Genomic DNA, 25607 nt, shown 5'->3' on the forward strand with positions numbered 1-25607 from the left:
CGGCCGTTGCCCGTTCGAACCGACCAATAGCGGAGGGGCGGTGCCAGCCGCAGCCAATGGCGTCGCGCAGCGCGAGCGGGGCGGGGCCGAGGGGGTGGCGCGGCGGGCCAATGGGCAGGCGGAGCGGCAGGTATGAGATGGCGGCGGGAGCACCGGCGCCCGGCGGCGGCAGGTAGGAGCGGGATCCCGGACACCTCTCCCCCCGTCCCGGCGGGGCGCTCCCCCTGGCCCCTCGCTGCCGGTTAACCGGTCGGGCGCCCCGCAGCAGCCGGTGGGTCAGGCGTCGGTCTGTGCGCCTCGGCCCGCCCATTGCGGCGCTGCCCGTACGAGCCGCGCCGTCCCCGCTGCCGCGCCGCCCGCCGGTGTCCCGGCACCTTAACGGAGCCGTCGGGCTCAGTGTTCCGGCGGCTCCGGAGCTCGGCCGAGCCGCCGCGGGGGTCGCGGCAGGACCCCGTGTCCCCGCGGGCTGCGCAGCGGGGGAGCGCTCCCCGCAGCGTCCCGGTGCTGCATTGCGGGAAGCGCCGCCCGCTCCTCTGCAAGGGGAGCGCTCCCGCCGCAGCCGCGCTCCCGGGCAGGGGTGTCCCCGGGGGACGACCGGGCACCGTGCCCGCCGTGCAGCTCTGCGGGCCCCGCCGCGCTGCCCGCTCCTCCTGCAGCCGCAGAGCCGGCGCCGAGCGCTTGGCAATTGCGGGCTTTGGTAGGGTGATGGCACTATATAGACTTGCTTCGCATCCAGCCCTCCTTCTCCTTTGCTTTGTCCGCTCTACGCGTTATTCTGGCTTTCCAAATACACCAGCGATATCAGCTTCATGGAATTCACCTTTAGCTCATACTTTTGTATGCATCACCATCCTGTTACTGCCGCAATAAAACAGCAAGGACTGCATGAGCGCCTCGCTAGAACAGTGTTGTGTCAGGTGACTGTTAAAAGGCTGCAGTACCGTTTGTTGTTTTTTTCCCCCGCCTCTTTTTTTTTGTGGTTTTTTTTTTTTTCTTCTTCTCCTGTACATGTAGTGTGTAGCAACGAACTGAGTATCTTTTTGAATGGTAATTCTTTTGGATAAATAAATACAGCTGAGGGCTGATGCCTCTTCCTCAGCCTGATTCCCAGTGGTGCCATCCTGTTCACTGCTGAGTGGGATCCCTCCTGATGGCGCTTGCTCTGTTTCTCTGGGGGCACTGCTGTGGTGCCTGGGATGGGCCAGAGCATTGCCCTGCAAGGAGGGATGAAGAGATGATGCTCATTGCAGCATGTTTGGGCAGGGAGTGCCTAAAATGCTGGACCTGGTAAAGGGATGCATATGCTCTGTACAGCTGATACTTAAAATGCCCTTCTGGATAAAGCATTTTTCACATGGCCTGAATCAGCCTAAATGACTAGATTTTTCTTTTTTCTATGTTGGCAGTTGTCCTTAGGATGTATTTCCCACTCTTTATCCCCCACCCTTCCTAAGGATTATGTTAATGCAAAGCCTGAAGTACAAGTTTCCTCCAGCACTGCTTGTCACCCACAGGTAGCGCTAGAAAATCAATCTCTTGCTTTGCTGGTCTATCACCACACAGGCCACAAAGCTTTTTTTTTTTGTTCTTTTGCCCATTTCCTCTCATCTGGAGAGAAGTGCAAGTAAAGCTTGCATGCTCTGTGTGTGGTATTATAGCATGCTGACTTAAAGACTGGAATTAAAAGCTGGTTCTCCTAAACTCCTTACCAAATGTTACTGAACACAGCAAAAGATGATTTGTGTGGGTGTCTCTCTTCTGTTTGTGGTCTCTCTAACCTCTGCCTGGTTCTTCATAACCGAGAATGAAGATTGCAGTGTGCCAGAGTGCTCAATTTCAAAAGAGAGACATCTGTCTGTTTAATGGATGCATTTAATGTCCGACTCAAGCAGTGCCTAAACGCTTTGCCAGGCACTTGTGTCGGCCATTTGATACGGCAGGGGTGGAATGAGCACAAAGGAAAAAGCAATGGGTCTGCAGGAAGCTGGAAAAAGCCATAAAGCATCTTGCTAAAATGGCTTGATAGAGTGGACATCAAGAGCTCATATCCTAAACAGGTTATGAAAGGAGACACAGTTGCCATCTGTGTTTTACTGGAAATAGGAAAATGTTCACTGTAAGCATAACTTGATGGCAAAAAATCAAAGTGACTTGCTGAGGGTCACGCAGAAGAAATGGTTGATGTCAGAGTTAAAGCCAAGTCTCAACACATGGCTACTTTTCTGTGAAGATAGCCTGGGAGCTGGGGACAGTCTTATTCACACATTCCCTTTTTCACAGCTCCCATGAGAATCTTTGAGACCTAGACTTGTATTTGACCCTATGCTCAGTCCAAGTCCTGTGGGGTATGTATCTGAACCAAACTCAGGGCCATGTTGTATTTGCAGTATTTTTATATGTTTGCATGTAACACCCTGTCCTGTTCCCACTGAGGGTGGGATGGGCTTTGACAACAGGATCCTTGTTCTGCTACACTTCAGTTTATTGTCTGCTTGTGTGAAGGGGGAGCATTGCTTCCCACATAGCCCAAAGCAGCGTCTGGGTCTCCTTGCCAGCCTGGTTGTTGCCTTGTTGCTGTGTGCACATTTACATGCCTATGAAAATGTCACACAGCTTCGTTATCACTCCTTTAAAGGTGCCTGGGCATTGAGTTCAGTCTGAAACTGAAGCACTGAGTGCTAGACACTGCTGAGAAATCAAATGCCTTGTCCTAAAGGTCAAAAGTCCTCAGTGTGTGTTGATTTAATAAGTGACATGAACAGATGGGAAGGAAACGGGGCAGCATGGAAATGTTGGTTAATGTCAAATGGTTCCACTGAAATAAAGTCCATCTTGCAAATACTGTCCCTCTGTGTTGGATTGGGCTTCTGCCACAGCTGAGACCTTATATATTCCAGTTGTTTTGGAGCTAGCTGGTTCTGTAGGATCTCATTTTCACTTGCCCTTCAGCTGGAGGCAGGAGCAGGGAGCCAAGGCCCTTTCCTTGCCCTACACTGATTAGGGCTGGATTCAGGCACAGCCCTGCTGTGCAGGCTGTTCCAAACGTGCAGTGTGGTCCTAGGGACTGACACAGTGGGTTCCTGAGTCACAGGGGTCCTGGAGTCAGCATGGGCTGAGAAATGGGAGGAAATGTGGCTGCTCAGTGGGATAAATAGGCTGAAGTTTTCCAAAGCTTCACCGGTCTGGTGTGTGTGCCTGGCCTCTCATCCTGGTAATGCATCACACTTACCATGGTGTCTGACAAGAGCATTGGGCCCTTTGCTCCAAAGTGCAAAGCCCTCGTTCCTTGACTCCTGGCCTTTCTCACCTCTACACTAGGTAATTGCAATTAAGCCATCTAGAGTTTCCTCATAAATTTTATTTTCAGAAACTATAGATAGCAGGGAATGTGATAAGCTGCTTAATAATTGCCTGCCAGCTGGCTTACAGGAACTTTTAATGTGTTTGCTTTTGGCCTATAAAGCTCTAATAATTTGGACTCCAGCCAAAACATCCTTTCTTCTTGAGCAGTAATGTGGCAGCTCTGATTTTCAGAGGCAGAAATTTCTCTGGGGAAATGGCATTAGTTTTCCTTTTTGTTTTTCTGGAGCTCATACTCAAGGTTGAAACACAGCTTTATGGTTTGGGACTTCCATGTGGGCATTCCTACAGCCCTGCTTGCAGGCTCTTTTAGCAGGAGACAAGCATGCTGTGGCTCTCTGTGCTTTGGAGAGCAGGAAGCCTTTTAGGGAACATCCTCACAAGCTTTTAGGGGTTCCTGGAGCTCTCCTCACACACATGCCACTCTGCATTCTCTTGAGTGGCCCCTGGTGCATGTATAAGTATATCATAATATACCCCTGGGCTCTGCAGTGAAAGAGTTGATCCAGACAGAGATGAACTGTCAGGCAAGATGGGAAGAGAAGCTGTATCTCCCCAGAGTTGCATAAAGTGACACTATAGGTTACTGTCATATGAATTCTGGTATCTATGTACAGTTTTCCAGTTTTTGACATCCTAGCCTTCCCAGATCCCCTTCAAAAGCACTAGGCCCCCACACTGCTCACTTTGGAGAGTTAATTGGGCTGCTTTGAGAGTCTCTGTCTCTCTGGTGCTGCATGCTGTGCTGCTCTGTGGCGGGCCCAGCCTGTTTATCTGTGTGCCTTGACAGCCCTGACCAGATGTCACCAGCTTATTTAAATGCTGGCGTGCATCCAGGTGTTCCTCATCACAATTCCAGCTTGTAAGAGTTTACACATCTGGAGCAAGGGATGTGGCCTCTGACATACTCAGTGGTGTCTGCAGAGGCTTGCTGATGAGGAGGGATTTGATGTGCTATCACCCTTTGCAAACACCACTGTGACACAAAACACAGATGCGAGGATGCAGCTTGTTCACTGCACCTCTGGAGCGTTGTGGAATTGCAGAAGTGTAGTGAACAGAATCAAGAGCTATGATTCCTGGATACCTTCACCCTCTGTATTTGCCAGGCTGTGACTACAAAACCTCTGTGAGGAGCTGGCTGTGAGTCCTGATCCAGGTCTCAGTATCTTCTCAGTCCAGAAAAAGTAACTGCAGTCAAGCAAACCTGTGAGTGCTGCAGCACACTGTACTCAAATTGTGGTGCTTTGCTCAAGCACCATTCTAACAATTGATAGTGGGATGGGATTCCCAAGTGTGTCCTGGGCACCAGCTGGTGCTACCAATTTTGGATATCATCCTGTTGGAGGAAAACATCTGTCCTGCCTTGCTGGGTTGCTCTCAGTTTCCAGATTGCTACAATAGCTTGTTAACTTGGCTGTGTTGTTTCTGTGTAATTGCTTGATTTTTCATGTCAGAAGTAAACCTGATTGTTATGGGTTGCTGTTTATAGATGGTAGTTCTGCTCTGACCTGGACACTAGCTTGGAGCTACTAGAACGAGAAACATCTAGATGGTGTGTCTTTTCTGGTCTGAATTCCATTTCATCCTGCCTCTGAAGGATTATTGAGGACTCTTACCTTCAAGAGTAGGGGTGACAATCAGAGGTGCATTCAGCAGTTTTGGGTTGCTGGAGGTATAGGTAGGACTGGGCCATGCCTGTTATTGACTTCCATCCAGTACACTCAAAATGGGGAAATAGAGGGTAAATACATTTTAAAATGAGAAGAGCAAGGGAATGCTATCATTATTGGCAACTGGAAAGTACCCACCAGCACACTGGGGATATAGCAGACAGATTTGGTGGGTAATGGCTGTGGGGCTTCCTCAAGCTGTGTGCCACTCTGCAGTGAGGGTCTGGATGTGCCCAGAGTGCCCTGTGGCACTGCCAAGCTTCTCCAGCTCCCTGGCACTGCTGCCTTGTCTCTGCCTCACCAGCAGCTCCCAGCCAGTCTGTGGAGCTCAGCTCTTGCCTCCTTAGTCCCATGTCCCAGCCATCCCTGCCTGATAGCTTTCAAACCAGCTCCTTTATGCTCAGTCCCATGTCACTCCTTGCACAAAAGCTGGATTTCTTCTAAATGTCTGCAGTATGACCTGATTATTTTTCCTGTCCTTCCTCGCCCTCCTTTTTAATAGTGTCTACAGAAAAGCTGGCAGAGTTCAGTTATATCAGTCATGCTGACTGATAGTGCAGCCTCTTCTCTTGGGATTCCTTCTCTTTTCTGTCCCTCCAGCATTCATTTCAGATTTAGCTATCAGCCCTCCAAAGACAGGGTATTGCCTTTGTTCTGTTTGTACAGCACGGAGCACGGCGGAGCCCCCAGCTGTGACCAAGGTTCTCAGTGCCACAGTGATAAAAGTGAGCAGATCAGTAACGAGAAGAGGCAGCTGCTGCCATCTAAAAAGATTCAGTTTTGGTGCTGGTTTCAGGGAAATCAGGATTGGATCTAAGGCTCCTCTTCTATTGCAGCTCCCAGTAGGAGTTTATATTAAAATTGAGACACAAATGCACTGACAGTCCTGAGAATCAGAGCAGCATTCCTATTTAACACTTTTTGACTGTGTTAATCTGGTCTTAAGGCAGACATATGAGCTTGCAGATCTTTAATGTAAAATTACTGGATTGCTGGTGGTAGCTGCCTTTCTGCATTTTTTGCAGGATCTTGGGTAGTCAGCTGAGCCATCACAGAGTGTGGGAGCACCCGGGTCTGGGGTGGTGGTACTGGGAAGAAAACTTGATGAGGAGCAATGCAGTGAAACTGCAGTTCCTCTCTGAGGCACCCCTTGGTTCTTTCCCTCCTAGCACTAGGAGGCATCTGGAGGCTCTGATGTTGTGATGCCTGATTGAAGTACTGCTTGATTGACTTTAAAATATTCCAGTGGCTATTATTAAAAATATCACAAGGAATTCACATAGGTCAAACTTGAGAAATTTCATGCTGAAATGCAAATTTCTTGATGTTTCACATATATCAAGCTGTCTTGTTATTGTTTTTTTCTTTGATGCTGGTAATATATTGCATTTTCATTTTCTTCCAAAGCACAGACCCCCACCCCTCTGAATGCTTTTATCTTTTCAAATAGGTCCATCTCCTCCACGTTCACATCACAGATGTGTAGCCAATGCTGCCAAGATCTAGTCTGAGTCCTTTACTGACACATCTATGAATTTGAATTAATAGATGATAGCAATGACATGGATAACCAGTATACCTGGTTTCCAAAAGGTTGCCAGGAGTTACATTAGTTCCAGGTTGTTGAGCACAGGCCACCATCACATAACAGCAGCCTTCTTAGCCAGCTCCTTGCTGTTTAAATTGTATATTATTATCTGGTTCTCATAGCCAAAAGGCTGAATCACTCTGTGATTCAAGTATCTTTCTGTGTAAGCTATTTAAATGTGAAGAAAACAACGCAAAAATTAAAAAAGCAGTGTTATCTCATAAGGCTTACTTGTGTCAAGGCTAGAGACAGTAGGCAAGGACTGGCACCTACTGTGCTGTGCACTGTGTACTCATCACAAAATGACTCTGCCCCTGAAGACCTTATGAGTATAACCCTGGGCAAAAATTACTGGGTGTTTTTCTTGACATTTTTCAGAGGCTTATCCATCATCCTATTAAGAGTTAGGGTGCCAAGTCTGAAGCCTGAATGTGATCTTTGTTACACCATCTTACAAGAATGTCAGTCTGAAGTACAGCCTTCAGAGCAACTTTAACTGTGAAGTCATTTCTAAAGTCTCTACAGTCCATTCCCATTAGACTACTTTTATTCTTTTATTCTTTTTTAATCTAGGAAATAATTTGTCTTCTAGCTCTTTTGTACTTAAAATGATTCCATATAATTCTACTATGGTTCTTTCATCTCTCTGCAAAGTCTGGGATGGTTCCTATCTGGCTCTGGAAATACTGTCTTCAGACATCCTCATTAATTGATTCCTTACTCGGGCACAGCAGAGGAAACAATGGTACTTCTCCCTCCCTGGGGAAATCGAGCCTCTGTGCATCTGTCCCGTGTCCCTTTGTGCTTAGCCAGGCAGAGAATTGTTCATGTTTTGTGTTCTGCAGCATTGCCTGCTTATCACTCTATTCTCAGTATTTGGTAGCAGCCCGGTTCTTTCTTATAATCTAAAGATTTTGTTATTATAGAGGGAGATTTTCTTCTATTATCTGCCTTATTTTCAAAAGCTCTTTAATCCTTTTACTCCTATATGGTAAAACTTTTCTGCTGTGGTGTGTCTGAAGCATAGGGCCTTAGTGATGACATACAAAGTGTGCAGAATGGCACTGAGATGGATTCTGCCCACTGAATTCGACATATCAGGCCCCTCTGAAATCTTTAGCTTTCAGTGCATCCACTTTCCCAGCTAGACAAACACAGCTGATGCCTTGCCCTAAAGGTGCCTCTTCCTTTTCTTTCTCTCTTGCCTTCTATTTTCCTTATGCTGTATTTCATCTTTCTTGAACCTTTCTTCTGCCACATATGTGGACTTAGTATCAAATCTGTGGAAGCCACTAAACCAGCTCCATCTCACCTATGTGAGTGCAAACTTGCTGCCACGTGAAGTAATCTGCCTGCTTGTAGAGCTCTTACACCACAGGTTTGATCACCAGGTTTTGGCACTTAAAGTCTCATTTTTGTCCTAGTTTCCAAGGCATTTCCCTGGCCTGGATCTAGTTACCTTAGGGATTAATTGATCCATCATGATTTTGACCTCCTGCACCATCCACTCCCCATGAAATGATGGGGCTGTCATGCCTGAAGCAAAAACGTTGTGTGTGACAGACAGCTTTCTTTGTGACTTGGCTGGGATCACAGGCTTTGCCTCTGAAGGATACTAGAATGGCAAGAATCTCAGCACAATATAGGACCCATTTTTTTAAATCCGCTGTCTTAATCACAACCCTATTAGAACAAGGTTTTATTATTCATTGGGATTTGATTATATTCATGAGACTGGAGAGGAAGCTATTTATTCCTTTATTTTATTGTCTTTTGACGTGTCGTAAACCAATCTGAGATCACAGCATATAGAAAATATAACTCTGCAATTGCAAGCAGGGGAAAAAAGGCAATAAACTCCATGAATACATGTTTGTCTCCCCTTTGCTGCTGTTATATAAACTGTGAGTGTAGGTAGAGTACATATATCTCTTTTTTTTTACCATGAAAACAGCAGATGGGGCACATGGCTCTTTCTGAAGGTTATGGTGTGTGCAGCAGTGAGGATTGGCAGGGTTATTGTGTGTAAAGCCAGTGGGGGCTTTATCTTTGCTCAGAAATAGAGGTTTGCTTCACATTTCCATTTTGATTAGCAATAATGATACAAAAGCAAATTTTCTGTGCAAGGAAGAGCTGCTAATAAAGTGACCTTTCAAAATTAAGTAGCTCATTGAAGTGCCATATCACAATAAGTGTATACAAGGCTGGTCCCAGCTGCAGCAGGCACTGAAACTGGACGGGAATTCAGAGAAACGTGGAACAGGAATCCTGAAGTGGATGAAGGGCACATGGTGGCACAGTAATAGTATCAAGGAGCAATGGGCAGGTGCTGATTTCAGCTCTGGGAGGCAGATCTACGTGCTTTGTCTTGAAAGGATCTGAAAGTGTGAAAGGCAGGCACAGAGTGTTTCTAGCAAGGTTTCTGGGCATGGGGTGTGCAGTTGAGGGAGTTGGCTATTGTCCTGCCCGTGCTGTAACATCGCTTGTGCTTAGATGCTGTTGGGAATGTGTTTGCATGGCTTTACTCATGGTAAACACAGGGTAGACTTGGAACTATTTCGTGGATTCCTCTTGGATACAGGTGGAAAGCACTTAATACCACGCTGGTCCTAATTCAAAACCCTGGTTTCTATGTAGGAATTATTTGCAGTTAAACTCCAGCTACGCAGCGTTTGGCAAGAGACATGAATCAATTTGTCCAGCTTTTCTTTTCTGTTTTGTCCCTGTGTGAAGGCTGATGCCCAGTGTGTGCCAAGGGGGCCTTTCAGACCCAATAATGCGCCCTTGTGTCTCGTAGCATGCGTGGAATTTGCATAGGCTGTGCTGGGACAGGCAGGTTTCTTTTGTTGCTGGAAACAAGGAGCAAGTTCTTTTCCCTGTCTCTGCTTCCTAATGCCTCTTCAAAAGCTCTCAGCACTCATGTAAGAAATTTACTTTTTTCTATTTATTTTTGCATTAAATGTTGTTGGACTTTGTACGACTTGTAACACAGGCTGTGCAGAGAAGTCATAGCAGTCAGTGCTAGTTGACAAAATTGTTTAGTTTTTTTTCTGTGAATCTAGATGTCTAATTGTCAGAGGGAAGAGATAATCTGTGATGCTTGATGTAACTGCTGCAAAGTATTTGCATATCTTCTCTGTGGGGAAACAAAACTGCTAGTGAGTGAATAACAGTGCACGGATCATTGCAGGCAGGGTCAGTGGGCCTATACACTTGCTATTAACCCTTCTCAGGATCTGTATTGCCACAGAATGAGTTGTCATGGGTTTCAGGCAAAGGGCTTGCTCCACATTATGGGCAGAGCTGGCACTTGTTTGTGCATTGTAGCCCCATGCAATGAAATGCGAATATGATCAGATCAATTGGCAGTTGCTTTTTGGCAGCTGATACCGAATTGCTGCATTTTGGTCTTGATTTATTGCAGATAACAAACTGCTGAAAAACAGGCTGGGAGGTGCTCAGCAAAATATGGCCCCCATTTGGAGCCAGCAGTGTGCTTGCTAGGCCACTGAGCTAGGCAGCTGGGAGCCTTTAAGAGCTTTCTAAAATTTTAGATGACCTGGCAGATTGCCTTGCAGTCTGCCTTGCAGACCTTCTTCCTCTCCATCCTCTTGAAGGCGTCTTTGGCATCCGTGGAGAGCAGTGTAAAGAGGAGGGGGTTTGGTATGGATTCTCACGATGCAGGAGTTCTGAGAGCCTCATTTCCTCTTGTTTCAGCAAGTGTCTTTCTTCTTGTGGAGCCCGAGTCCCAGCTTCTGTTCTGTTATTGTGATCACATCCTGAAAATCCTGGAGATAGTCTTTCAGCCCACCTCCGTACAGCAGTAGCTCAGAGAACTGTTGGGTTCACAGATAGTGCACGGAGGTGGGCTGGAGATCAGGTGACTTGCCAGTGTGTGCTTTGATGTCTTCCTGTCCTGAGCTACTGTCAGTTTGTATCAGAACAGAAAGCTGCTGAGGTCTCTGAGCTAGTAGTGAAGTGTTGTGTTTCTTGAGCCGTGGATGTGAGGTTCAGCGGGCTGCAAACGCTTTTGGTGGCAACTGTGTTGAGCAGTGAGCAGGGATGCCCAGCATGGTCTGAACACAATGCCATGCCTCCCTTCAGCAGTAAGAAGAGGAAGATCAAGGTGCTCCAGTCTTCTGTAGAAAAGCCTGTTTAGGAGGGAAAGCGTTTATGGGCTTGGGGGTGTTCAGCAGGGCACTTGCTGCCCCACATCTGCATCTAAGGAAGTGATGTGATCCCTGGTACATAAGCACAGCATCCCTATTAACTGTGCACTTGGCAGATGCTCCTGGAAAATGGTGTCCAGTGAGAGCTCACAGGATGGATGTAGAAAGAGTGGAAAGTATCATAATAGAGTTAAAGAATGATTAAAGGATTGGAGAATGTCACAGGGTGAACACACACAGTATGTGCAAGCTGGGTGGGTAGGCATCCTCCTCCCAGAGCCATGGCACACCCATTCCCAGAGCCAGGCTGTCCCTTTATGGCTGAGTATGAAATCAGGACAGTAGCTTGTGACTGGAGAATAATGACACTAATTCCCACCCTTAGGTAAAAGAGTGGCAGGAAAGGCAAGTCAGGCAACTCTAGCCTGTGGGCTTGACTTAAGAAACATGAAAATGTTTGAAACGTGGTGGGAAGATGGTAATAGAAGACCTAGAGGTAGATGGAAATTGGGATAAAAGTATCAGCATTAAGAGTGCTGATTAACATGAGATATCTCTTTGATAACTCTTTGATTTGATTTTCAGCACAGTAAATGTACCTATCCTCTGGTAGGGTTGTGTACCTGTTCAAGATAACTCTTAGCAGAGCAGTGTCTCGGGTGCATCCCTTTTCCCATGCCACATGAGAAGCTATGACATGAAGAAAGTGCGTAGGTGTAAGTAGAGAGGTCAGATAAAAAGGGCATGAAGGGATGACAAAGAGATAAGAACTAGATGAGCTGAAAAGGGATGATCTAAGTGAAAAGCTAACAGGGGTTTCTCAAGGATTGACCTTGCACGGCTCATGACAATGAATTCTCACTGGCTCCAGACTCAGAGTGTGGAGCTGGCAGAGAGCAATAACCAAAGGATTGGTCACCTGGGAGCATTTAACCACACCTACAGCAAAACTGAGGGTTCAGTGTTACTGCACATTTATGACCTCAAAAACGAAGTCCCAGGAAATGGAAACTGTATTTGTTGCTAGAAAGCTAGGTATGATGCAATGCAATGAGAACTGATGAGTGTAAACTGGTTGTGAAAATATTTAGATTATTTTTAAGACTTGCAGGCCACTGGGCGTGAATTTCTGGGGAGGAAGGGAGATAAAACCAAACTTATTTATGACTTAAAGCAATAAGTTAACGTAAAATTTTGGGTGTCATTTCTGCCAGAGCTAATAGGATGTAGATAGAGTGAAACAAGTAGTAGAGATGCAGGAGATGTAGTGAAAGTTTTCATTGGGTGTTGCCATGTGTTGCCTATGCCACCATCACGCTGTGGAATGCTAGTCTTAGGCTGTGTTGTACAAACAGTCCAGAAATTATTTTGTTCCATAGGGAAATGTAACTGTGCTGTGCTGAACACTCACCAAAGTCAGACAGTGCTGTTGGTGTAGACTGGTAGCTCCTGTCAGCAGATGTCTCCTTCAGGGCAGACCAGCTGGCTGTAAAAACCAAAGTGATGAGGAGTTACTGCATTTTTTTTCCCCCCTTTTTTCAGTGATGCCATCTGCAACTTTGTCATCTGCAATGACTCCTCCCTCCGCAGCCACCCGATCATCTTCAATCCTGACTTCTTTGTGGAAAAGCTGCGCCATGAGAAACCAGAAGTGTTCACAGAGCTGGTTGTCAGCAACATTACCAGGCTCATTGATTTGCCTGGGGCAGAGCTGGCCCAGCTAATGGGAGAGGAGGACCCAAAGCTGCCTGGGGCAAACAGCACAGCCTCTGGATTTTTTCGTTCTCTGATATCTCTGAAGCGCAAGGGTGAGTATGGATGGCACGAAGTCTGGTGCCCACCTTTAGGGTGATGCTGTCATCATTTGTTACACTTGGTTTACAAAACTTTCAGCCCCTAGTTTTGAACACTTAATACTGTGGTTTCATAATCTCTGGGGATGCCACTTCTAGAAAGGAACAGAACAGGCCAGGAAATTGATCCTGGAAATGCCCTGTACTTTGAGAATACCCTTCTTCTGGGATTATTGCTGTTTATTATTGATTATTATTGTGTGTCAGGCTGGCCTCAGTGTGTCAGCTGCTCACTATGCATCTCAGAAATCTGTAAGCATCTTCCATCCAAATGCTAGTGCTGCTCTGATCCACATCCTAATCCAATGGCAAGGCTTTGCACACTGACTGATGAAGCCCAGTTTCAACTCTGGGAGATGACATATCTCTCTCTCTCTTAGACAAGCATTCCACTGGAGTTTTCTTCTGCTCAACTGACTATTCTTATCTTCTCTCAAGTTCAGCTGTCCTGGTTGTGAAACTTTAGCCCCAGCCCCTTCACAGAAGTCTTCTTTTGAGCATGGTTGTGTTCAGATCCTTTCCTCTTCAATGTCTGGCATTTACCACTCTGTTGAAACTAAAAGGGTGTTCTAGGTGTGTATGTGTGTGTGTCTTCTCCCACCTTTGCCCACACTCAAGGGGAGCCTGGTTCTCTTGACAATTTAAGTTAAACCTTCTCACTCATCTAGACAGAAGCAGCCTCCATCTGGGCCCCTCACATTCCTCCTCAGCTCTGGTTTCCCAGCTTAGGCTGCTGGCAGAGAAGCTGTGAGCTGCCTTCAGATGTTGGCAGCCTGAGGTTGAACACTTCTGATAAGTTTTCTCCTTCCTTTGAGCAGTTCTGCTATTGTGAGTATCTCAGAGGAGAGATCTATTGCTATGGCATAGTTTGACTACAGCTTTTTTCTGTCTTCAACTATTACATAATTTCTCTAGGTGTTTCTGATTGTACCAAGCCTATTCCTCCATTGTTTCATAAGGATGTTTCATAAGGACAAGCTTTGCAGCCCCACTGATGAGGCAGAATTTTTTTTGGTGGCGGCTTCAGGCCTGCACTTCTGTCTGACCCAGCAAGAATCTTGGTACATACACTCACCCTAGGAAAATAAAAGACTTCAAGTCTTTTAGTATCCTTAGATGAGAATTACTTAATAGCACCATGACTTACTTTGCTGCTCCATAATAACAGGTCTTTGTGCTGCCCCTAAACTGCAGTTTAGGGGCTCATACCTGTTATTGCTTCTGCCTCTTCCCAGAGAGTAGCAGGACACCTTAAATTCAAGCACTTGACAAACAGAAGTGAGTGAGTAACCAAATTGAAAGTGTTTTCTTAGTGTGTACAGAAACACCCATATTCTTTTCAAAACCTTTCAGCAGGGGCTGGTAAGCCTTCTCCAGCTCAACTTTTTTATTAAATTATCTGAACTCTGTTGGAGCACTGCTCTTATCAGAGCTGACATCTCCTGCTAACTCTTTTCCCCAGAGCTCTGCCTTCCCCCATTCAGATGTCACCATGGCCGTGTGTCACTACAGCTAGCAGATGTTTCCAAGTCTGCTGGCTGCACTCCCAGGCTGCCACGGCAGTGTCTCCCAGCATTGACAGGCACTGTCTGTGAACTCCTTGGCCAAACTCTGAGAAAAAGAAGTTTGTGCCTACAGAGAAAATCAGTTTCATGTACTGTGTGTTTCATCTTGGAGCCATCATTTGTTTTTCTTCATCTTATAGACCAGCTAGAACAAACAAGTTTTATTTTTTCAAAGCCAGAGGCCAAGGACCATGGAGCTCAGAGCTGATCAAACTGCAAATACTTACAACTTCTTTGAGCATCAGGAAACTCAATCTCATGCTGCTGCTTAGTTTTAGAAACGATTGTACAAGAACATCTGAGGCTCTGTAATGCAGCATCTATTCTCCAGACACGTCTTTCAAGTTTCTTTGAGAATCAAATTCTCATTCAGATACCAGCTTCTGACTTCAAAACTAAATCAAATTTGTCAGGCCCTGCATGTCTCAAGAAGTATTTTCCTCTTCTATTCCTGGCCACTGTTGATTCTATCTGTTGAATGTCTAATGAGTTTAGTTTTCTTCAAGGACAAGAATCTTTTGCCGATCATTCTTTCCCTTTGCACTCAAACCTTTCAGATCTTTCGTGTGGATCAAGAGCTCTCATTGCTTTCCTTTCTCTTGCAGGCTGAAGCATGTGCTTTATCAGAGTGAGGTCAGAAAGTTCTTGGTTTAACAGGAGGCTGGAGTTCCTGGTGGCTTACCATGTATTTCAGAAGTCCTGGAAGAAAGCAGAACATTCTTCAGGCGGAATAAATTTAGTTACACAGGATGGCTGCTAGAGAAGTGCATAGGGTTAACCAGGTCTCTCCCACACGCTGTGAGCATCAACCCCACAGAGCAGTAGGATCTGTAGTACAAGAGACCAAAAGCAAGTAAAATCAAACTGAGATATGAGGGGAAAAAAATGCAAGAGAAAGCTTGTGGGGGTGATAACTTTTATCAGACCAGCCAGTGCATTGCTTGGGTTGCTGAGCTATCAGCTGTAGCAGTAAGGAGAGAAACCTTCAGTGGTTTGCAAATGGTGCAAATGTCCAGCCTGCCCTCAGAAGTGACCCTTGTTCCTAGCAGTCTGGTCATGGAGAAGGGAGAAATATTATTTTCTTATATCTGTTGTCTCTTTGAAGACTAAGTACAAGGGCAGGACAAACCAGCTCTGTACCTGGTTCCAGTTCTCAATCCCAGCCAGGGACTGTACCATGTTGTGGTACAGTTTATCCAGTATCTTGTCTCCACTCCAAACCTATGTGCATCTGAGGGAAGAAGTGTGGTGCCCAGAGTTCTGGTTGCTGCCAGTGAAGTCTCTGGGAGTCGTCTCCACTTTCTGAGGGACAGATCATACTGGCTGTGTGTGTTTGACAGAAAAATCCATTCAGTAGCAAGGTTGCATTTATTAGAAAACTCTGTCCTGGATAATCACTGTCTCACCTGGGAAGTTCCTCTGTGGACAACATGAGTATTCTACATTGATTCAACAAATGCTCTTCAATTAAATGGACTTCTCATCTGATATTTCCTTCCCTGCAGGGTTCCCCTTACTTTCAGTTCAGTTGTTTCCATCTTTTGGGACTATACACTGTGTTTTGTACTGGAGTTCTGGAGCTGGCAGCTCATGTCCAATCTCAATCCCATAAAAGGAGAACAGACTCCAAGGGTGAGGGGAGCCCAGTTTATTACTTTGCTAATCTCCTTCTGCCTTGTTTAGCTTTCATACTTTACTTACTTTTAGACGAGGGCAGCTGACATGAAGAGAGATTCCATGGGATGAGGAAATTCCATGTTTTTCCCATGCCTGAAAAGGAAGCTAGTGTGAGCTAGTCAGATTATGTCTACTCTCTTCAGTAGTTTTTATTTGTCTCTCTCATAAACTCATAGCTGCAACTCTTCTTTCTGTTCCACTTCATGTCAAGCCATAGTGAGGATTAATCTGGATGTTTCTCTCACAGTGTGGAGTTTGCCAATGTGATAGGCACCAGGGCTGTCCAGGCTCTTACATCTGCATTTCTCACTTTGCTCTTTTCATAAGGTCTAGGTTTGCAGATTCTATGCCATTTTAAACTGAAGCATCCGTTCTTGTATTGTTTTTTCTTCAAGGGCTAGAGAATATTTGCTTTAGCTGATAAAAGCTGTAATTAAAGTGAGGTAAGAAGCAGGATGATGAAGCCCATGTGAGTACAGCATGGTGAGATGAAGTCACTTATTTTGGAGTGTTTGTGCTATCTCACATCTGTGAGGGTCCTTGTGACCTTCACCCTTAACATTTTGGGTCATTGGTTTTGCATGTTGAAATCCTGTTCTTTGGGGAGTATTAATTTCTGTGGTTGTTGGGTTCTGAGCTATCTGAACACATTGTCTTCTGCAGAGAAAGGGGTGGTGTTTGGCTCACCACTGACAGAAGAAGGCATTGCACAGGTTTCCCAGCTAATCGAGTATCTGCATAAAAGTAAGTGGCTCTGTTTTGTCTTCCTATCCCAATGGGTGTCTGTCTGGCCCACCTCAGGTCTCTGGTGCAGACAGAGTGACAAGCTATGAGCTGTTCAGCAGCAGGAGTTTGAGACTGCACTGGGCAACTGTTCCCCAGAATTGCCTAGCAGTTATGTTGGTCTATTTCCCTCTGTACAAGGACTTTCTGTACTGATGGGAAACAGCTTGAAGTCATGTCTCTGAATGCACTTCACTGAGGTTTGCTGTCAAGCTCTGGAAAGAGGAGGGAACTGCTTTAGTAAAAAGGTGAGAAATCTACCTCTGATTATTCAGTGTCCTTTTTCTTCCCTCTGCTGAGCAGATCTAAGAGCAGAAGGCTTGTTTCGAGTGCCAGGCAACAGCATCAGGCAACAGATCCTAAAGGATGCTCTGAACAGTGGTACTGATATTGACCTGGACTCTGGGGAGTTTCATTCCAATGATGTGGCCACCCTACTTAAGATGTTCCTGGGTGAATTACCAGAGCCGCTGCTGACGCACAAGCACTTCCATGCCCACCTCAAAATTGCAGGTGAGTGGGCAGCAAGAGGCACTGGTGGGTGGAAGGACTGGAACTGGCCTCCCAGAAAGCACACTAGGCTCTGAAATGTATTCCTAAAAGGCAGCCTGAGAAGGAATCTTCCTGCCACCTCAGCCTGGTGATGGAAAGTCTAGAGCTGATTAATGAATCAGACCAAGTCTGTCTAGACCATTCTTCTCTCAGGTACCACAGCACAAAGCCCACAGTGATAACCTGGGTCTCCATCTGTTTTTTGTCCAGGGCTCTGAGCAAGCTGTGGTTTCTATGTATTTAATAACTGTTATTGAACTACCTTATGTGAACTTCCTCCATCTTGCCTTCAAGTCATCGCAGTCCTTAGCAGCTCTGTTGTTCTGTGGGAGGAGTAGCATAGATTAACACATCAAGTGGGGAGCTTGGGAGCTGGGGGGAATGGAGATGGAGGCCAAGAACTGTGCAGGGGTTTGTAGAAGATCTGCATGTGAAGAGGAAAGGATAAGCAGTTACAACAGAATGCTCTGAGGGAAGATAATGTACGTCCTTCATGTTCTGCCTTGTGATTTGGCAGACTTGACGCTGTTTGATGAGAAGGGGAATAAGACCAGCACCCCAGACAAAGAGCGCCAAATTGAAGCCCTCCAGCTGCTGTTTCTGATCCTTCCCGCTCCCAACCGCAGTCTGCTCAAACTGCTGCTGGACTTGCTCTACCAGACTGCCAAGAAGCAGGACAAGAACAAGATGTCTGCCCACAACCTTGCCCTCATGTTTGCACCCCACATCCTATGGCCCAGAAATGTAAGCAATGCTTCAGTGTCTGTGGGTGGGATATTGCAAGGTAAAAAGCAAAGGCTTGGCAGGGGAAAAGCCAAGATGAGAAGGTTAAGCACTGACACAGTGATGTGAGGGTTGGAGGCTGTGATGGAGAGATGGGAGCCTCCTGGCAGGACTCAGTCCCAGTGTCCAGCCCAGACCTGCCATGGGTCTCATTTGCAACTTATGTATCTTCTTTTTCAGTAAAATTGAAAGCACAGCACAGTCATGCTTCTTCTTAGAATATCAGCTCCAGAAAAACCTTGTAGATCTCTCTTCAAGGTTTCTTATGCTGTTGGTGAACTGCTTGGCTACCACTGCTATCTGATTCTTCTCTCAGAGCAACTTTGGCTCTGTGAACTCTGCTGTTGGCATGCTATAAGCCCTGGCTGCCTGTCATCTCAGAGTAGTTCTCCTGCTGTGGCACTGTGTGTGTCTGTGCCCCAGAAGAGACCCCTTCTCCTCCCCTTCTAATGGATGTGCCTTTGGCTGTGTCCCCTTGCCAGGTGACAGCAAATGACCTTCAGGAAAATATCACAAAGCTGAACAATGGAGTGACCTTCATGATCAAACATTCTCAGAAACTCTTCAAGGTAAGTGTGCTTTGGCATCTTGCTCTCCTGCTTCCACCACCAGGAGACTGAATGCCCCTTGTCCAGACAGGTCCCACATGTTGAGTGTATATTCTGTGGGCTCTCCTGCGGTAGGAGAAGGAGACTTTCTACAAGAAACTGTTCCTATAGTGACTAGGGAGGAGGTCTTTGCTGGGCAAGCAGCCCTGGAGGTGGCTTTGCCAGGGCAGGTCAGCAGCACGGTGCAGTGTAACACTCCCCTCTGCTGGACACCAGCACCTGCTGCCCAGCTGGAATCCCGAGGGCAGGTACACACCGGGCTGCACTCAGCTTCTGGCAGGATGAGGACATGGAAGGGGTTTGTCCTGCCTGAGTGCTGCCAAGAGCAGAATACCTGATGCAGTGGGGTGTTTTGTTGTGAATTTCTCTGCAAATGGTCATCAGCCCACTGTTGTTACAGGAACTGTCCAGCTCTGAGCAGGGTGCTGTGGTAGGACAATCAGGAGTGTGGGGCTTTCAGCTGTTCCTCCAAGGAAATGTTTCTACAACAAACAGTTTCTTGACTTCTCAGGGCCTTCTTGGTTCACTGGAGGCACCTGGTCACTGCAGAGTCCTCCCATGGAGAGTTCTCTTTCCACCTTCTTTTTCAGGCCCCAGTTTGGCCAGCTCAGAGCTGGGCAATTACTTAGAGCAGGGTTCCATAGGGACTTTTCCCTACTCTGAGTTCCACTTGTGCATGTAAAAGATACTGTGAACAGGGAATGCACTGGGGACATGAAATTCCATGGCTTTATTTGCCCAGAATGGCTGAGTCTTGGTACAAGTGGCTTGTGTTGTATGGCTGAAAAGCAGCTCTTAGCTGAGCCACTGTTGCCCCAAGGCCAAAGCTGTTAAACATACATGTGGCCTGTTCTCTGCTCATTGTCACAGGCTCCAGTGTACATCCGGGAGTGTGCCAGGCTGCACTATCTGGGATCCAGAGCCTGCACATCAAAGGTAAGCCAGCAAATGCAGTGCCTGCCCTCCATGAAAGGGCAGAGGCTGTGATGCTATGAAGGGGTCTTTGTGAGTGATAGAAGCTGAAAACAAGTCATGAAAGAGGATCTGTCAGAGGGCAGGAGCAAGAGAAGCATATGGTGTGGTAATGCAGGCTGCTGCATTAGGGAAATTGGACAGAGTTGAAGCATCTGTTAATCAAAAGCATAAGGAAAGAAAGCTACGAGCCCCTGTTTAGCAGCAAACCTGCTCCCTGTGCCCAGTACATGCAGCACCTGCTCCTTCACAGGGCTGTGCTTTCCAAACAGGCAGACATACCTACTGCCATGGCCAGGATGCTTGGCAGAAGTGCTGAGATAAAGGCTACTTGCTGCCACTGGGACAACGTTTGTGTCTTACCAGCAATGTAAGCAATGCTTCCCTGCTTCATATAGCTGCAGAAGAGGGCAGATGCATGGCAAGGAGCTGCACTGCCCCTTCTCAAGCCTGGAAGGGCTTCTGCAGTTCGCATCTGGGAGAGGAGGGAAGAAGCAATGGGGTCACCTTTGTATTGCTGTCACCTCTTCCTGGCACGGGGCCTGCTGATGCAGTGCTGCTGCAGAAGGGTAGGGAAAACACAGCCCTGTGCATTCACTGGGGTTGAGGCAGCTCATGAGACTCTTCCTAGCTTAGCTCAGATGGGTGGCTCATTGGGATTAAAGCATGGCAAGCGACTGCTGTCCCCGCTTTCCCAGGACGACCTGGATTTGCTGACGTCCTCGGGCTCCAAGGAGCTGCAGCCCCTCAAGTCTCAGAAGCGAAGCCGGCTGGACTCTTGCCATCAGGAGGAGACCCAGCAGCGCACGGAGGAGGCACTGAAGGAGCTCTTCCAGCACGTCCACAATATGCCTGACTCTGCAAAGAAGAAGAAGCTTATCCGGCAGGTAGCGTGGGGAGGAAAGATACCCTGGGGTGTGCTTGTCAGCACAATCCTGGGCACAGGGCTAAGGACAGGGCTTTCTTGAGAGCTGCTCCTAATCCTAAGCAGGGTGGGGAAAGTGGGCTCTGGGCTGTGTAAGGGGCAGAGCTGTAAGAAGAGAGGAGGAGGAGGAGGTGTCCTGTATGTTGCTGTGCCAAGCAGCGCTTTTGAGCTTTGTTTTTCAAGCTAAGGACTTGCTAGCCAGCAGTTTCCCAGTCCTGATCATGGCCTTGTTGAGCTTCCTCCCTCAGAAAGGGAGAAGTTTCTTTCCCTGTTGCCTGCAGAGAGTGGACAAACTGGTCTCCTCTTGGTCGCAGACAACTTGCTGCACCAGACAGACTGGTCAATATGGTCAGCACCACTTGTGGCTGCCAGCCTCTAGCTGCTGCCCAACCTTCTTTCTGCTCCCAACATCTGCTGCTTTTGGTTAATTTGGTACCCAGCACAAAGCACCTTTGCACCCAAACTCCCTGTAATCCTGGGTGGAAGGTGTCGCCTTCCTCTGCTTCCTTCCTCCTGCAGTTCTGAGCTGCTCCTCCATTTTAGAGGGTGAAGGAGAGAAACTGAGCTCTGGGATAGCAGGTAGAGCAGCACACAGCAGTAAGGGGCAGGTATAACTGTGCTAACATGCTGCCTTCATGTTTCCTCCTAGTTTAATAAGCATGCAACAGCTCTGACTCCTGTCTCTGATGTGCCCACATCCCCAGCACCGCGGCGCACCCGCTCGCGCTCCTTCAGCGGCCTCATTAAGGTAAAAGCAGCCTCTGACCCTTGCTCTCGTCTCTGAATTTCTGATGTTGCTTTTTGCTTCTGTCTTGCCCTGCCTTGAATGAGACCCTCAAAGGGTAGGGACTCCTCAAAGTATTGTCTGCCAAACAACACAGATCCACTGGGGCAGAAAAGGCAGCACAGTGACAATAAGCCTTGTTAGTGTAAAGTGTAATTGTCTTGAAACGCATGGCTGTAAGGTCTGTGGATCCTTCTGCAGAATTGATTGCTTCCTGTGATGAGATGATGATTGACAGGGAGCTGGTCATGTAGTCTAGCATGTTAGCATGGGTTTTAGCACATTATGGGCTGCCCTACAGGAGCATGTACCTGCTTCTGACAGGCTGGGCTCCTGGCGAGGGCTTGGGTCAGCTCCCAAACCCTTTACAATCAGACAGGCTCATCCTAGTGGTGTGGTATTTCAGGTTGGTTCTGCTTTGCAATCTTTGTCCCAGCTTGGCTTCCTTTTTTTCTTTCCCAGCATTCAAGTGCTTACCAGCAACGCATCCTGCTCCTTCCCTTTCTTTTTCACTTTGCACTCTAAGCACTAGCCAACAGCCCTTTCTTCTTACAACAGCGGAAAGTTTTGGGAACTCCAGTTATCCTGGAGAGGAAGAGCAGGGATACCACACCAGAGCCTGTGCGGGTCAGCAAAGAGAACATCCAACTGGTAAGAGCTGCTCCCAGCACCACTGAAGCTGCTGGTGGGGGAGTGTGTGAGGGGAGTAACTTCAGTGATCCCTGGGGAGCTGTTCTCTGCTTAAGAGAAGGATTCCAAGTTTCTTCTGTATGATAAAATAGGATCCTGAGGAGAGCAGAGCAGATGGCAAGGGCAGCATCAGAGCAGGGGTGACAGCACTGGATCTCTACTCCAGTCTTATCTCTCTGGCTGTGTCCTTCACTGGGACATTGTCTTGTGCCCCCTTCCCTCTTTCTCATCCTCCTCCACAGGTTGTACAAAGCCTGCTGCCTGTATGCAGTAGGGTTGTCCCTTGGCCCAGACAAACCAAGAGTGGATTTGGGTGATAGATGCTCTTTGGTGGTACAGGCTGCTCCAAGGGAAGTCTTTGGATGCTGGTTCATTTACCAGTTCTCTATTCCTATTACCCTTTCTTGTCCAGTTACAGAAATGTGGCTCTCCAGCTCATATATCCCAGGTCAAGCTGAAGTCTTTGGAAGGCCAGAAAGAGGTGAGACACTTTCCCCCCATTCCTCTTCTGCAGGGAACTTGGTGTGTTGAAACCCACTGAGGTGACAGCACACACTCAAGGCTCTGTGACAGCTGTGGTGCCCCAGCTTGTAGCAGTCTGCTCTGTGCTGAGCTGCAGGCAGGTGACATGCTGGAAGCCAGACCCTGAAGGGTCTTACAGCCCTTCTGCTTGTGAGGTGGCTGTTGCAGGAAGAAGAGGGAAGCTGGCAGCACAGGGTAGTGCTAACAGCCTGTCAGGGTGGCACTGGGACAAGAGGCTGGTGCAGCCCAAGACCGACTGCTGTGTTTGTTCCTGTGCTCACTGCCTCATCCAGAACTTTAGCAGAAGGTGTGGGAGGCTGACACCAGGGAAGGGTGCTTGCAGGGGGACAATGTCAACCTTTTTTTGCATGGTATTCTGTGTCTCAGGCATTCATGCTCTCATTCTCTGCTACAGGGATCCTGCAGACACATGCGAGCCCGCCTGCTTTCCAAGGATTCATCATCCCTCTGAAGGCCTCACACCAATGCATGGATGGGGATTGCCCAGCCTCACAAGCTGTGAATAGAAAATGTGCTGCACTGAGAGGAGAGTGCTGCAGGCTCACAGAACCCTCACCAACACAGCAGCATTCTTGAAACTGGACCTTTGCAAGGATTGCAGAGATTTCTTTCTGTATATAAATTATATTTCATTCTACTATGGGGCAAACCACTATCTAACCAAAACTTGTGCAGCATGTCTGACCTGCTGGCTCTGGGAAGAGCTGGAGTGCTTGCTTACAAGGAGAGCCCTGTGTGCATGCCCAGCTTTCTCTGTAATGTTGCTAGGCTGTATTTTTCTGCTTTTCTGCTCTGAGTTTTTAACACGTTGGCTTGATTTTGCTTCCTCCTCCCTGTTAGCAGTGAGAATGATGGGCTGTAACCCTTACCCATATCCTGACATCTGAGTTTGCCTCCAGTCCTCCTCTGGAGGCATGCCCTTCTCTGCTTCTTCTTGGCTCCATTTTGTTCTGCTGTTTCCAAAGGGCTGAAGTGCACAAACAGTACAGTGCAAAGGATGAGCCTGGAAAGAGAGGCTCTGGATGCCATCATTTCAAGTAGGGCCAGGGGAAAGCAGCTTTCCCACTAAAACTCATCCCTCTATTTTAGCTTGAGCTGGAGACAACCCTTGCTCTCTGCCTTCATGTTTCAGTGGCACAGTTCTGAACAAGGAGTGTCTTGGCTTTGTGTTCACTCAGAGAGGCTCAAGCTGAGGAGAGCAGGGGGCTGGCAAAGGCTGTCTGGGGCAAAACACTCTAGTCTTTGGAAGTTAGGGTGCCTGGGGCAGGCAGTCTTGTGGCTGTGTGTGAAAGAGAAAAAGAGTGTGAGAGGTGAGAGAGGGCTCCATCCATTTGTGATCTGCCACAAATGGTGCCAAAGGCTTTGGCTCAAAATACCTGGATGGCTGGAAAGGCAACTGGATGATTAATCATTAAACTGGGGGAAAGGGCTGAGCTGCAGAAATGAAATGAAACCTCCTAGATACAGGATAAACCCCAATCACAGCTGGCCAATGTCAGCAGTCTTGTTAAGCCAAAGTGCTCCAGAAAGGCAATCTTGCCAAGAACCTGTCTGCAAACACTCTGAGGTAGAATACACACAGGGTCACTACTGTGAAATAAAGATTTAATCAGCTGGGGGACCATCTAAACACTTCTTAGCTCTTCTCAGCAAAGCGAATAATCTCTGGAATCCAATTATATTTGTCTTCTAATCTTTAAGAACCAGCAGCCAGCAGGAGTTAGAGCTCTGCTCTTGACAGCTTTCTGAAACAACTGGTGGCAGGAGGTGTGAATATTGGGATATGAACAGGGAGTTCAGTCTGATTGGCTGGAGCTGTCAGAACAGGGCACTGGAGCCCTGTGCAGCTTAACTGGAATTTGTCACTTTTTTTAATTGTGGTTTGTTGGGTTTTTTTAAAGATACAAATCTTTGTGCTGCTCTGTACAAAGGATGGTTTTTGCTACTTTATCAGGGATGCTTGTCCCCAGTCTGACCCCAAGTTGAAGCTTTGAAAATACAGGGGGTAGGGGACTAGATGTGTGAGTTGGGGGTTGCTGGTGTTAGGAGCCTCTGTCACAGCAAAGAAAGAGCTGTGGTTCTTCAGGGACCAGACTGATGATGATGCTGTGAGGAAGGGCAGAGGCTGTTTGCTGTGGTAGTAGCATGTGCTTTCTGGATATGTCTGTAATCATTTCCTCCAGAGGCTGAAGGTGTCTATGTGCTTTTCTCCAAAGGGCACCGTGTTTTTCTGACTGCACTTCTGCCCTGTCCCTGCAGCCTGCTGTTAGCAGAGACTTGGGAATCTCAGCTTTCCTTCTAAGCAGAGATGAGGCACAGACAAAGGTCAAGTGGCAGCTCAGGGAGAGCTGGGTCTGCTCCTGCTAGCTCTGCTCTTACTTGCATTGGGGGCAATTACTGGGTGAAGCATTTGTTCACCCCTCCTCTCCCCACTGTCCCTACTTGGTGTATCTCCTATCTCTCTGTATGGGTGACTGCTTGGCAAGGCAGTCTTGTACCTAAAACTAAATACACTGCTCCCATATACATCAGACTAATGTAACTCCACTGTTCTCCCTTCCTGATGGCTCTAGCTCAGGGGCTCTGTCTGTTTTCTGGCACAGCTGAGATTCGTTCAGCTCTAAGAAAAGTTACCTATGGGATTGGCCAGGCCTTCTGCATGTGTCAGATGCCTTACCTGCCAAGGGGGTGGGTGCTGTCTCCTGACAGGGCAGTCCCAGGTGGGCTTCAGTGCCCTGGGCTTTAGTCTGTGGTGCTGGGCTCGCCATGCTGTGGATGGTGGTGGCTGACAGATTCCATCCACCCCTAGGACCTTGGCTGTTGCAGTCCCAATGCATTCACACTGTCTCCCAGGCACAGGAGAGTTTTAGTCATGCTTGGATGTGTCTCATTTGTGTGCCCTGTGCAATGACTCATAAGGATTCGTCTTACCAGAGCAGCCGCTAACTGTTCCCAGAGTCTGTCATTTCCAAAGTATTTTTAATCTTTGTCCTTATTTATATACGCTATGTCAGTACTGTTGCAGACTGTTGCCTTTCTGTGTGTTCATGTGAAAACACCACATTAAATGCTTTTATTTTTA

General features: G+C 47.4%; 1 protein-coding gene across 2 annotated transcripts; it reads left to right on the forward strand.

The window, feature by feature from the left end:
* Window positions 1–25607, forward strand: ARHGAP19 (Rho GTPase activating protein 19). Of its 2 annotated transcripts, none has more exons than XM_079312042.1 (12): window positions 1–172; window positions 12333–12598; window positions 16549–16629; window positions 16972–17181; window positions 17738–17964; window positions 18486–18572; window positions 19482–19547; window positions 20282–20470; window positions 21158–21256; window positions 21851–21943; window positions 22395–22463; window positions 22920–25607. In XM_079312042.1, exons 1-12 carry the CDS (start codon window positions 57–59, stop codon window positions 22974–22976), a joined length of 1560 nt encoding a protein of 519 aa, XP_079168168.1. In that variant the 5' UTR covers window positions 1–56; the 3' UTR covers window positions 22977–25607. The 2 variants fall into 2 exon arrangements, with proteins under 2 accessions (XP_079168168.1, XP_079168169.1); XM_079312043.1 differs by lacking the exon at window positions 1–172 and adding an exon at window positions 9453–9542.

The sequence above is a fragment of the Erithacus rubecula genome (assembly GCF_903797595.1).
Source record: "Erithacus rubecula genome assembly, chromosome: 9".
Taxonomy (NCBI): domain Eukaryota; kingdom Metazoa; phylum Chordata; class Aves; order Passeriformes; family Muscicapidae; genus Erithacus; species Erithacus rubecula.